Consider the following 15,612-nt stretch of genomic DNA (forward strand, 5'->3'; position numbering starts at 1 on the left):
CTTTAAATTAAAAAGAGATGTAACAGTGTGTATTGCTAAAGACATCGTTATATACAGTGTTTTCTGACTCCACTTGGTTGAAGCAGAAGCCATATTCTTTGTTCAAAATTGAACACGTTAGAAGAAGATTTTGGCAGAGGGCATCCTAATGGCGAAATTCTTTCGGTTGGTCACGATTATGTAGATTCCTTTCTTAATATGCTATTTCAGTAGAATTATCGGATGATAAACGAGAGAAAATAATGCTATGCTACCTAGCTATGCAACTTGGCTAAGCAACTTAGCTATGCAATATAGTTATGCAACTTGGAGGTCGTATGAAGCGGCGCCAACTTTTATATCTTGTAGTTAAGACATCAACAAAAACTTACAATTATCAATTGCAGATTTTAGAAAATTATTATATGGGAAAACGTTGATCCTTAATTAGTATTAATTGGTTAACGACCAATATTAATCTTATTGAAATAATTAAGTTCCTAAATATTATTTAAATAATGAAATACAAATTGATCAAAACCTTGCTTGTATTATATGATGCGAAAGTATCAGATGAAATGCTGGCGTATTCTCACGCGTCGCTGCATAAATTAAATTAACTTTAAGAAACAAGCTTAAAGAATTTTAAATTTATTTTCATGCATATTTGTCATGGAAATTAGCGAGCCGCTAGATTTTTATTTTTCAGAGGAGTCCGCCTTGATAATTTGGTTGAATTGTTTAAATTAATGTTTTGTGTTATGTAGTTATTTTAAGCTGTCTGTCTGTAAGCTTTGAGCGTTAACCAATGTGATGATATTGATAATTTGCGAAACTCACAAATATTAGACAGCCGGTTTTTTCAAACAACACTAAATAACAAAATAAGATGCCATGTTTTAAAAACCACCATATCAAGTTGAACATTAATCAAACCGTAAAATAAAACTGTCTAACGGTCATGCTTTTAATGATTTTTAGTTTATGGTTCGAATCAATTGAATGAACATTCAATCAACTTTGTGTTATTTCAAAACTGGCTGTTTAATATGTTTTCCTACGTGTTAATTTGTATGCAAATATATCTCTGGGAAAAGTGATTAGGATTTTTTACAAAAATTTGACGACCTTTTTGCTTTCTATACTAAAACCTGATTAAACATTGGTTTTGTCAATGGGCTGCAACAATTTGAAACCAAAATTCAGGAAATTTGCATAGAGATTGTGTTGAATTTACTTTTAACTCTAACAAAAATATCTATTGTGGAGAAGCCTCTTGTCGCAAAGTCTTCTCCTCGACTACGCCTCTCTCTTTTTAGAGCCCTCATATTAAACCTTTTCAATTTACGATCGCCTTTCGTTCCAAATTCTTCTTTACAATTCAATTCTTTAAAGTGTGTTGAACACTCTTATGCTAAATCTGCGTTTGCTTTTTCTGACCCTTACCCTTTTTTCTGGAGTAGTATATATATTTATTTATATTTATATGAATAAATAAATATGTTCTACGTTTTTGTTAACGTTTATATCATTATTAATTATTATTATTATTTTGAAAAGCAGAACCCTGAGGTTGCTGAAACCCGACATAAGTCAAAATTTTTTAATTTAAAAATTAATTAGTTTTTATAACTTAAAAATTATAAATAATATGAACATGGTTTAACTTTTTTATTTGTTTTTACAGTGCTAATACAAGAAAAATAATTTTATTATTATTTGTTAAAAACATGTGGTTGTTGTAATAATAATAATAATAATAATGAGAATGAATAATAATAAGGAGTAGAAGAACAATAGTAATATTTTAAGCTTGGTTTTTTTTATCAAAAAATTCTATCTTCAGAATAATTATAATTTAGGAAATTTACACTTTGACTCGTAGTTTAAACACATGTTTAAACACAGAGAAATTGTTTTCATTTTCATAATCGAGATAACAGCGCGAGTCGATGTTAAAAACACAGTGGTAAAATCATTATGCAAATATTTATGGTTCAGCAAATAAATAGTTCAAATAAGTGTTCTAATTGAAAAATTATTATTAAATATTTTGCAGTTATCAGCTGTGAAGTCGTCAAATCCGCCTTTGACAGTGAGAACTGTCTCTTGAGAGAAACATCGCATCTTCATTCCCTACAATCACCAGATAGAAAAGATGGAGAATGACAACAACTACGCAAATTTCCATAAAAAATTAACAAACTACAACTTTCCACATGATCGCCGCACTCGAAATTTGCACAAAATCGCAAAAGCATCAAGCGCTGAAAAAATATCTTCGCTAAAGTCATCCGTAAAATATATCGTTGTCATTTTATTGTTGATAATAAACATCGAACTTGTCCTTTGCGAAAATTTAAACAGTGAAAATAAACATCGCCACCGACACCACCACCATCATCAACAGCAGCAACACACTTTCAGCAAAAGCAGTTTGTGTGATGGTTCTTTGTGCAGTGATTCAAAACATGCATCTGAAGACGTTGTTAGCAGTAACAATAACAATACTAACGTTAACAATTACACTATTAACAACAACAGCGAAAATGTTAAAAAGCAACGAAAAAAACGAGACTTCGATTTTTCAATACCAGGTCTTGGCACGCTTAGTGGAGAACAAAACTATTTACCAAATTACGAGACTCAAGTTGTTTCATTTCTTGGGATAAGATACGCTGAACCACCTGTAGGTGAATTGCGTTTTAAAAAACCAAAAAAAGCTAAACTTTTGGGTGGGTTGATGGACACAACAAAGTGGGCTAATTCTTGCTTTCAACCAACAGACAACAACTTTGGAAATTTTTTTGGCTCGAACATGTGGAACCCAAATACACCCATGGATGAAGATTGTTTATTCTTGAACGTTTTCGTGCCCCAACAGGCTTTGGAAGGAACGACTACCCAAAAGCTTTCGGTGATGATTTGGATTTACGGAGGAGGGTTTTACAGTGGGACATCATCTTTAACTATGTACGATGGAAAGTCTCTGGCCGCTAGTAATGGCGTCATCGTTGTGACTATAAATTATCGGGTGGGAATATGGGGATTTTTTGGTTTAGGAAATTCCGAAACACCGACCAACGTTGGTCTGTGGGATCAACTGTTGGCTTTGGAGTGGGTGAATACACATATACACGGTTTTAATGGTGATCCAAATTCTGTCACATTGTTCGGAGAAAGTGCAGGTGCGGTTAGCGTCAGTTTGCACTTATTGTCGCCTCTCAGTTGGAAATATTTTAACCGAGCCATAATGCAGAGTGGCACTGCAAACATGCCGTGGGCCGTCATGACGATGAACGAAACAATACGCAGGTCCAAAGCTTTGGTTGAAGCACTCAATTGTAATAATTCACGAAATATTGCTAGTGAAGTAAAGTGTATGCGTGACGTCAGTAATGATAAAATTATAGACAACCAGTGGGTGTCAAGAGGTTTCGTACAATTCCCTTTTGGCCCTACGATTGACGGAGAATTTGTAACGGAACATCCGGATGAGTTACTACGTAAAGGCCTATTTAAAAAATGTCCAATATTACTTGGCAGTAATGCAAATGAGGCTTCTTTCTTTCTGATATACGAATTTGGTGAGTTATTGACATTGAACAGTATGAAGATGTCACAAAAAAATGCCACTGACTGTATAAATTCCGTGTACAATTATTATCCACAGTTTCCTAAAATTGTACCAAGTGACGTTTTGAAAGCAATTAATTTTTATTACACCCACGAAACCGAGGAAAGTGCTCCTGATTTGGAACATTTCAAAAATCTGGATGAAGCAGCTTCTGACGGCCAGTTTCTGTGCCCTTTGAACGAATTTAGCAAAGCGTTTGTTGAGTCCGATTTGCCAGTTTACATGTACTACTTCACAGAAAGATTGGACAATCATCTGTGGCCAAGTTACATGGGTGTGTTGCATGCCGATGAAATCTTTTTCATGTTCAGCGACGAAATCCAAACCAAAATAAAATTTACCGAAAGAGAAACTGGGTTCTCTAGACTAATGTCTAAATTGTGGGCGAATTTTGCAAAATTTGAGTACGTTACTTTGTTTCGTTTACCATGTTGTCGTTTATTTTTTTCTCTGTAATTTTATTAATTTATTATAGGCAAAATTTTTTGTTTTTATTCATTTATCTATTTCATTTCATTTCATTTTTTTATTATTTCAAACTTAACTTGAAATCATTCTACCATTTCATTGTGTTTTTAATTATTTAATCTTTTAATATTATTTAATTTCTTGCTTTATTATTTTATTTTATTATTCATCATTTTTTTAACTTAAAATTGAATGATATGATTGTATGTTTAAATAAATTGTTTCACTCGTCAAAAAACCAGAAAACCCAGCGCTGAGGATTGGTTACCGAGTAGGCCAGGTGATTACCGTTACGTAGAACTGAACTCGACACTCACTTACCTGAAAGTAAATTTCGGTGCCAGGACTAAAAATATATATGAGTTGACCAAAGATGCACAAAAGCCCTCTTTGCCTAGAGCTAGAGAATGTAGATTCTGGAAAGATTATGTAACATACTTGATGAACAATGAGAACAATGAGTGTCCCAGTGAGTTAGAATCTGTTTTAAAATAATTTTTATTAAATTATTGGAAAATTAATTTAAAACTTTGAAATCATGTGACAATAAATTTTTTATTACTTCACTTAAATTTTTCCAGCCAACAGTAAACAGACCTCGAGTCACTCGACGAAAATAACTTTGAGTACATTTTCAATTCTTTGCAGCCTGCAGACGATAATTCTTCTACTACCCGCAATAAACCGCCATGTTTCTTTTTTGTCTACATCCATTTTTGCTACAATTTTATTGTCGATTAGCATTTCTTCAGCTCCTTGTGCTAACCCACTAACGAGTTTCAATTGATTCGGGTTTAGAGAATTTTTTTCAAATTTAAAAAAATAATTTATTTTTTTTAAAATTCATAATTCAAATTTTTTCTGCGGTTATATTTCGTTTGATTTTTATGTTGGTTTTTTCATTTGTACAATTTATTTTCATTTTTAAATAATTAAATATAATTAATATGATTTGTTCTTTTATTCATTTTAATCGATCGAACCATCCATTCACGTTAGTAATTTTAACCATCATTATTATAACCATACCATCATAACCACCACCATCATCATCACCAACTTTTTCATCATCATCATCAAATGCTTTGTAAAGCGTTTGCAGTTTGCTACTCTGCTTACAGGTTTTAGCCTACTTACAATGTTTTTATAAATACTTTTAACAGTTTTGTAAATACCTTTCAAATGCTGCTACTGCTACTACTACTACTACTACTACTACTACTACTACTACTACTACTACTACTACTACTACTACTACTACTACAATTGCTTCGTATTTACTGTAAAGTTATAATTACTATTTTAAACTCTTATATTTCGTTTTTAGCATGTACTAACAAGCCGATTATATAGATTGTATGGCAGATAGACATTTATAATTAGTCATAAAAAAATTAAAAAATAATTAATAATAATTATAATAATTTATTATTATTATTGTTATAATTATTGTTATTATTATATTAACAGATTTTATTATTGCCGGTCGAAAAGGCAGTTTTTCAACTGTTTATATTTTTAATTTAATTTGTATGTTTGTTTATTTATTTATCCTTAATTTATTTATTTATTTATTCATTCATTCATTTTTTCAATCATTCTTTCATTCATTCATTCGTTCGTTCATTCATTCATATTCATTCATTCATTCATTCGTTCGTTCATTCATTCATTCATTTATTTTTTTTTATTCATTTGTTTATTTGTTTGTTTAGTTTAATAATTTTCAATTGGCCGTGTTTCATTTTCCTTTTAATTGTAAAAGTTTTAAAACGAAGCGCGAGTTTCTCTCGCCAACACTGGCAAGTAAGTCATCGTCAACATCGTCAGTTTTGAAGAAATAATAATAACAAACAATAGTAATAAAAATAAGAAGAAGGAAAAATAAGGAAAAAAAAAAAATAATAATAATGTTATCAATCCTACTACTACGACTTCTACTACACCACTACTACTACTACTACTAATAATAATAATGATAATCATTGCCAATGCTATTTTCCTCATCATCATCACAATGTCATGAGGATGACGGTGATGATGATGATGACGACGACGATGATGATAATGATGATGGTAATGATCATAAGGATTACGGCCAACAACATCATCATTAATGTGACATCATCATTCACGTCACGCCATAGTAATTGCAATAAATCACTATCATATATTTACTTTGACAATTTTTTAATTTTTTAATTTTTCAATATATATATAAATATATATATAATATATATATATATATGTATATATATTTATCGGCAAGATAGCTCAGTCAGTAGAATTGCCATATCTTGCGCTGTTATTACGTGGTAGCTCGGTTCGAATACTCTTTGTCTCAATGACTATCATACAAAACATTTGTTATGTAATGTAGGGGTGTTCTACAGTCTTTGCGGCACAGAAGTTTAACAGTAAGTATGGAACAGCATGTAAGAAGGATAATCCTGTATGCGTTTGACAGTGTTCCGCAATGGAAATTGTATCATGATGATATCATGATGATATCATATGATATCGTAATGATATCATCATGATATCATTCGTTCGTGATTAATGCATATTTTATTTCACTTTAATTATTTTTCTGTTTATTTTTTTTTTTTTGTTCGCAAATATTGGATCTATGCAGTTAACAAATTAACAAAGTACGTTAAATAATGATAAAAATGATAATAATAATAATGACATTAATAATAACAACTATAATAATAATAATAATAAAAACAATTAGTGTATGTACGACACATTCATAACAACAAATGTCTCTACAACAACATTATTTATTGCATTAACCATGAGAAAACACATTAGATTAACCGGTGGTTATATTACTCCAGCATTAATAATATTAATAGTAATAAAAAATAATAACAATAATAATAGCAATAATATTATTAATAAAAACATTTATACGTTTTTGTATTCCCATGTATGTGTTATATATATATATATATAATATAAAATATATATATATAAATATGCATATATATATATATATATATATATATATATATAATAATTCTAATAATAATAAAAAACACATCATCATCGTCATCGTCGTCCTCAATTTACTCATAACTACTAGCAACTTCTGATATCTCCATTATCATTAGTAAACAATGATATCATCATTATCATCATCGTCATTTTCCCATCGTAATCATTTAACATCGTCAACATCGTCAACAACAACAATCTGATCAACAACATCATCATCAACATCATCATCGTCACCAGCAGCAACATGATCAACAGCACTATCAACTATAACAACGACAACAACATCAACAACAACAACAACGAATAAAGAATTGTTAATATAAATTCGTTATGCGACAATGTAGAAGTCTTGCCAAATCTGGCCAAACGTACAGCAACTACAACAACAACAATAATAATAATAACATCAATAACGATGAAAAAGTAACTACAAGAACAACATCAACAACAATAAAAGAAAGAACAATAATAATAATAATAATAACGAAATAGTAACGATAACCGCAACAAATCATTAATAAATGCATGTATGTAGAAGCATGCATATGTATTCAACGTGTCCCTGCGCTAATGAATTTACTGCTGGTGCATACATACAATTAAGTTAGTATTTATGTATGTTAATATTCACAATATAATTATAGAACAAAATATTTGCGTGTGTATATCACAGGTTTGTGTGTATTTGTGTACATGTTTGTGTACATATATACGTGTTTATGGTTATATATTTGTTGGCCTGCTTGTATGAAATATTGAATAAAATTTTCTCAATTGCAATATTATAATAAAAACTGAATAATAATATAATTATATTATTCAATTGAAACGACAAAATTTATTAAAATGTGTTTTTGTTGAGAAATGTTGTTGCTGTTGATGCTGCTGTAGTTGTAGTTGCTCTCAGACTAGTTTCTCTCCAGTGTGTCCAGTATCTGTAAAACCATTTCTGCTGCTACCAATAGGCGTTCGCTGTGTTCACCAAAATCAGTGCCCAGTCCATACCTTCTTCTTAACTGCGATATAGCCTGGCATTCAAGCCATAGGTCCGGGACTCACTCAATATCCTCTCCGCACAATCTGCATTCCCCATCATCTGTGATACTTTACCTTATCCGGTAATCTTTTAGTGACAAATGATGACCTGTTGGTAAACCACTCCATTCTCGTTTTCTTGTCCAATTTTTCTTCCCTTAGACTGATTTCTTTCCTATATACCTTTCTGCATAATTTATGCTGTAGCGGTTCCTTTGTTGCAACCATTTCTTTTATCATTCTTTTCCTTTTTTTATTGCTGAGTGTGTTAATTTTTTGGAGGAGTCTGCTATTGTAGGCATCTTTGTCTACCTTTTAATTAGCGTCTATCTTGCAGCAAACTGGAATCTACGCCACAGTCACTCTTTTGTCTTGTGATTCCATCCGACTCATTGTGTCTATTAGTTTTATGCTGTCTGAGTCTTAATCATTACCATCTTTAAGCATCTTAGTTACTGATAAGCTATCTGTCACTATTGAGGCAGACCTCCAATTATTGTATCCCTGCAGCCATTAAGTGGTCAACTCCATGGCTCTTCTTTCGGCATCAAATGCGACGAAAGGGTACCGGCCAATAAAGGAGTAAAAATACTGATTGAAGTTGCAAAGGATAAAATTTGGAAAGATAAATTAAAACAGATTGAAAGAAGGATAAAATTTGGAAAGATAAATTAAAACAGATTGAAAGAACCAAAAGTGCTAAAAGAACATGGGGGTTGATCAAATCGTCTAAAGGCACAAATCAAGTAGCCAGCCACGGACACATAGGTTACAAAAATAGAATATGCGTAACAGAAAAACAGAAAACTAACGCATTCATTCAGGAGTATGCGGAGGTCAATGCTGAATGTACAAAAATGATTGACACAGGTGTGGAATCAGCAGAGTATAAGAATCGAAAACTTATTCGACAAGAACGAATACTACAAATGCAGCCTGACAAAGCCACTGGAAATGATGGGATCAGTACAAAAATGTTACATCAAATACCAGAAGAGGCACCCTCAAAATTGCTACAGATATTTAATGAATGCTGGGAAAAAATTAATGCTCGCAGATCTGGAAAGAAGCAACCATAGTTCCACTGTTAAAAAAGGCAAGAAACCCTCATCGGTAGCAAGTTACAGACCCATCAGTTTTTGAAGTGCCAAACAAATTTGTTGCCTTCATCAAGGTACAAATGCTGCACAGAACTGCAAAATGGATATTTGACAACTTAACAAGTTAGGGCAGAATTATAAAGGCAGGTCCTCTCACCAATTTCGCTCCTTTTATACATCAACGATCTGTTAGAAAATGCCAAGTAAAGTCTCTTGTTTGTGCATTTGCGGATGATTTGGCTGTAGCACAACAAGACAACCAAAAGGAAAGGCTGATTCCAAAAATTTAACGAGAGATAGATAAGATAGTACAATGAAGTATCAAAAACCGAATAAAACTAAACACCAAAAAATGTAGCTCCAAAATATGACCCAAATGAGGCACAATAGACATGTAATTTCAAAGTGGGCAATGGCTCAATTAGCCTTGACAAAAATCCAATATTTCTAGGAGTCACATATGACAGGACTCTGGCCAACACGCCAAGAAGATTATAGAAAATATGGAAAAGCATAATGAACTATTAAGAGCGCTCAGTGGTAGAGATTGGGACTGGAAAAGAAAACTGCTCAGATCCATATATATTTATATACATAGCACTACAAAGAAGTGTAGCAGAATACGTTGCAGCGGCGTGAAAATCCTGGATGGCCAAATCTGAACAACTCAAGGCAGCGCAAATGCTACTGCTGCTGCTGCTGCTGCTGTTGTTGTTGTTGTTGTTGTTGATATTGTAGTTTAGGTTGTAATTTATGTTGTTGATGATGATATTGTTGTTGTTGTTGTTTTGAATCAGAACCCGAATGATTAATTGTTGTTTTTTTTGTTGATTTTGTTGTTGTTGTTGATGTCGTAGTTTAGGTTGTATTTTATGTTGTTGTTGATGTAGTTGTTGTTGTTGCTGCTGTTGTTGTTGTTGATGTTGTTGATGTTTTTGTTGTTGTATCGTTGATGATACTGTTGTTGACGTTGTTGATAATAATGATGTTGATGATGATGATGATGACGTTTATTGTTTCTTTTCTATTGTGGTTTTGTTGTTTATTGCACGTATTTTTTTTTCAATTTTTTGTCGATTTTTGTTGTGTTGTGTGTTTTTGTGGATTCTCCTTTCTCTGGTAAATTTCTTTGTCTTATATTTTGTGTAGTGTTGCTTTATGTTTTTGTTCTATGTTGTTATGTTCCGTGTTTTTGTTCTATGTTGTTATGTTCCGTGTTTTTGTTCTATGTTGTTATGTTCCGTGTTTTTGTTCTATGTTGTTATGTTCCGTGTTTTTGTTTTATGTTGTTACGTTCTATGTTTTTGTTCTATGTTGTTATTTATGTTCCGTGTTTTTGTTCTATGTTGTTAGGTCCCGTGTTTTTGTTCTATGTTGTTATGTTCTATGTTTTTGTTTGGTTCCATTGTATGCACACCTGTTCATCGATTTTTTTGTTCGTTCTGTTTATTTATTTTTTTGTTTTTTCTTTCTGTTCCATCGATACAAAACACACGCGCGCGCGCGCACACACACACAGAGTCACACACAAAATCAGCACACACACGCACACAAATCCAGCACACACACACAACATGCTGGTGCGTTTTCGTGTTTGTAGGTATAATTGGTTTCGTCTGCGTGTGTGTGTGTGGGTATGGGTGTGCGTGCGTGTGAAGGGCAGACATATTTAAAAATATATGCATGAAATTTTGTTTATACTAGCAGCAGTAAATGTTGCTTTTATTTATTTGTTATTAAATAAGATTATTTTTATTAACATTAATACTCTCTCCTATATGATTGGTCGTGTTTTCATTCCATCCCTTTCGTCTTTTTGTTGTTGTTATTGCTGTTGTTGTTCCTGTTGTTATTAATATTTCTCTTTTTGTTTTTGTTTTTTACTATTATCATGAAAGACGGCACATGCTGTTTAATGCAATCGTGATCACAACGCCATCATCATCATTATCTTCATCATCATTATCGCCATCATCATCATCATGATCCTCCTCATCATCATTATCATCATCGGTTTAATTAAAGCCGACGCTATCATCATCATCGTCATCCTCATAATTATACGATCAGTTAATTTTAATCATCATCATCATCGCCATCGTAGTTATCCACTTGTTACAACCATCAACAATAATTTTTCTCTTTATTATCTTACAAACTCTTATCAAATACTCTCTCTCTCCTCTCTCTCTCTCTTTCACACACACACACACGAACTCGCTTACTTGTGGTTGTTGGTGATGTGGGATGTGCTGGTAGGTGATGTTGGACAGTTTGACATCCGCTCTCCAGCAACATCAAAAATCAATATGTCGGAACCAAATAATTAAACGAAAGTGTTTATTTGTGTTAATTATTTTTAAATTAAAATATTTTATCGTACCATAGCACAAAAAATATTGTTACCAAAGACTCAAAAATGAAAAAAATAGTGAAGGCCAGTCTAGCGGGCAGAGGTGGCAAGAAGTGTCGAGTTATTTCATAAACCAATAAAATGAAAAAAGTAAGGATTAAATGCTGACCATGTTGAAAACATGCGGAACTAAAATTTGGAACGGAGTTCACAAAAATGAAAGCTAGCAGATCATTTCAAAAACTAAGATGAAAACATAAACAAACTTTAAGAACAGCTAATGTCGATTAATACGATGAAGTAACATGGAAAAATTAATTACATGTATAAATGAAACTTAAAATAATCAAATAAAATTTATAAACTAATAATGAGGATCAAACAAAAATATCCATTTTCCATAAAAAGCGTTTAATAACGATTTGATGGTATTTAAATTTGGTGCGTTCGCATCTTCCTCCGGCAATTCGTTCCATGGTTGAACAACTCTGTTTGAGAAAAATTTTTTAGGCAATATTCTTTTGCTATAAATGCGAGTATCTTAAAATTATGGCCTCTGAACAATGTTTGGCAGATATTTGGATCTATCCAACCATGAATAATTTGGTATACCAAAATTAGACCTCCTCTTATTCTTCGGTGTGCCAGGGAGGTGAGTTTTAATTTATTTAATCTTTCATGTATTGAAGGTGTGAGCAAGATTTTATTATTTTTGTTGCTCTTTTTTGTACCTTTTCTATTGTTTCTATTTTTTTTATAAGGCCCAATCTGTATGGGTTCCAAACTTGAACACTAAACTCTAATTGTGAACAAACCAAAGATTTATATAACCAAAAATTGTGCTGTCCGTTAGATGTAAGAAATTTTTAGCAATGGTTCCGAGTATATAATTTACCTTTTAAATTCTGATTTTTATGCATATTTTAAAATGAAGATTTGAGTCGAGAACCACTCCTAAATCAGAAATTATTTCTACATTTGAAATTAGGTGTCATTCACCAAGAGTGTCGGTGAGCCAATGATCTGTTTCACCTGTGTGGGTGCCTAGAGTTAACAGATAGCATTTTTAACATTGATTTCATTTACCATTTTTCAAACCAACTTATAAAAGTGATGAGACTGGACGGCAAAATTTGTCTATCTTGATTGTTATCAATAACTTTGTAGATTTTGGCTTCATTAGCGAAGAGCAAAATATCATTCAAGTATATAAAAGGCAGGATGGGACTGACTGAACCACATTGAGACAAATTCTTAGGTATTGGCAATGAATCTGAATAATGACCGTTCACTTTAACCTGGAACGGGCGATTGATTAGATAATTAATTCATTATCCATAATAAAGATTTTTCATGTACTTCGTATTAATTAAATTTTTATAGTAGTCTACTGTGCGTCAGTTTATCAAAAGCCTTTCTAAGGTCAGTGTTGACAACGTCAGCTGCATCACCATTTTCTACAGCTTGTGTAATCTCATCCATAAATTTGAGCAGCTTCAGAGTTGTTGATTGAGATGGAAGAAATCCATATTGTCTATGAGAAAATAAATTATTTCTGACGAAGTGATTTTTTATTTGTTCAACATAATCGATCCCATAAATTTACAGAACGATGATGTCAAAGCCACTGGTCTAGAATTGGTGACAGAGCTTCTACTACCTTTTTTTGCTTTGGGGGACTATTGCGCTTGTAACAAAAATTATAAATTTAGTTCTGCAACGTTAATTCACCAGCTCAGTATTGAACTGTTGACATTTGTGAATAGATCGACCTTTATAATACTGATAATATATAACACAACTGCCAAATTTTCGTAAGAATAAAATAATCAAATAACAGTAAAAATCATTAATGCATTAATTGAAAATCATAAAACACTGCAACGCAGATTATATCATTACTGCTATTGTTTATTCTTTTTTTTCTTTTTATTATTATTAATTTTCTCTTAATTAATTTTCATAGAAAACCATACAGCCTTTATACAAACACACGTGCATCGAGGCATCACAGAGACATCACATGAGGAAGGCGGGGGGGGGTATCTTCACAATTGGACTCGGTCACTTTAACAGCTGAATAAGTCACCATAACTATCAATGGAGGCTTGTAAAAAAAACTCACGCTATCGGTCTTTGTGTTGTCCAATTATGTATTTTCACAGTCAGCTCAATTTCAGTAAAACAAATTTAAAACAGGATTGCTGGATAAATTTTAAAAAACTCAGTTTGAACAGAAAACAGAAGATTTGAAGTAATTCGGCTGGAGGTACAAACCTACATGGCTTTCCACAAAGTCGATGAAATGACCATTGAATTTTTAATTTTAAAGTAAATCAGCATAACAAATTATGTAAGAATGATGTTATATGATGTTTCTGCAGGCTACATATCTGAACCAAACATTCAGAAGCATTGTATTGTGTTGTGTTGTATTTTATTGTGTTGTATTGTATTGTGTTGTGTTAAATTTTATTGTGTTGTGTTATATTGTATATCACTGAATGGTATATCAATGTAATGTATTATACTATGTTGTATTGTTGTATTGTATTGTATTGTATTCATAATATCACAAAATTTGTTCAACCCGCGGTTGTAAAATTTAAAAAAATCTTACTCGCGGTAGTATAATTTTAAAAAATTTCTTAACTTGGTTTCTTATATCTCTTTTCTAATTGTCCGGTTTTAAGAGATAGATTGCTTCTATGAACAGTCTTTCAAAACGGGCTGAGTTGACCGCTCATCTTCAAATCAGCAATATAAATGTTTCTTATCTTCAGCTCCCACGCATGGAGGAATGAATCGGTCATTCTTCAACATCCTTCCAAAACAGCTTATACTTTTCTGAGTAGCTGGTTTGTCATTTAATCAGAGTTAGAAAATAGGTTCGATAACACATTTCTGTTTGAAGTAACAAGAATTGATTAGACATTTTCAATTTTTTTTTGGGATGAGTATCTCGTGAAGAAAGAGTTGTTTCCAGATTTTATTTTCAGTTTCTCATCTTCAAATCCAGATATCCATCTTCTGGGATACCAACCTTTTAACATTTCCTGTTCGTATCTATTTATAGTCATTTGTAAATAATATCCCTAACTAATTTCAACAGTTTAAGCAACAAAAATATCAACTGAGAGTGAGCGAAAAAAGAGAAATGTTTTCCACCAATAGAAGTTTTGCCTTCATTAAAAGTAATAAGTAATAATATGTGTGTGTGTGTCTGTCTTTGTGTGAGTGTGTGTGTGTGTGTGTGTGTGTGGTGTGTGTGTGTGTGTTTGTGTGTGTGTGTGTGTGTGTGTGTGTGTGTGTGGACATTGTACCATACATATTAGAGAAAAATTTAGTTATTAGCTTGAGTTGGTGCGTTCCAAGTTTATAAAAACAGATGAAACTGATAAACTAAGGAATAAAACAAGTTAAATTTTGGGAGAATTAATAGTTCTTCAGTGCATAAGGGTGTTTATATGTGTTTGCATGTTCGTATGTATGTATGCGTTTTTTACGTGTGTGTGTCTGTGCATGTGCGTGTGTGTGTGTTAAATATGAGTTGAACCTTTTTTTTATTTATTTGTCTAGTTGCTTTTATTCAGTTTAGAATTAGGTGATAATGTTCAACGCGGGTAAGTTAAAGCGAATGTTATCAATTAATTTACATAGCTTCTGTTTGTGTTTGTTTGTCTTTGTGTGTGTGTTTGTTTGTATTTGTGTGTGTTTATATATTAGAGTAAGTGGTATGCGTGTTGTATGTGTATGTGCTTGTTTGTAATGCATATGTATGTTTGTATGTGTGTGTTTGTATATTTTAGTGTATAAATGTGTTTATTTTATTGATTCGTTTAAAACTTTTATGAGTTGCAAATAATTTTTGGGAAAAATTTAAAAAAGTCAAATTTGAAATAATTAGATAACACGTGGTTCCTTCATCCATTCATCAACCATATAATTACCTGGCTCACCTGCTCCAATGTATTAAATAACAACATCAACAACAACAACAACATCAATAACAACATCATTNCAACAACATCAAA

At 32.1% G+C, this 15,612-nt stretch overlaps 1 protein-coding gene across 1 annotated transcript; it reads left to right on the forward strand.

Moving 5' to 3' along the window:
* Positions 1-2,626: 2,626 nt before the first annotated feature.
* On the forward strand, positions 2,627-4,015 carry HELRODRAFT_120724 (hypothetical protein; the record flags this gene model as incomplete). The annotated part of the gene is made up of 1 exon (XM_009033780.1): positions 2,627-4,015. A coding segment is annotated over one exon (1,389 nt), but the record flags the coding sequence as incomplete, so codon positions are not given.
* Positions 4,016-15,612: the final 11,597 nt, after the last annotated feature.

This window comes from Helobdella robusta (assembly GCF_000326865.2).
Source record: "Helobdella robusta unplaced genomic scaffold HELROscaffold_98, whole genome shotgun sequence".
Lineage (NCBI taxonomy): Eukaryota > Metazoa > Annelida > Clitellata > Rhynchobdellida > Glossiphoniidae > Helobdella > Helobdella robusta.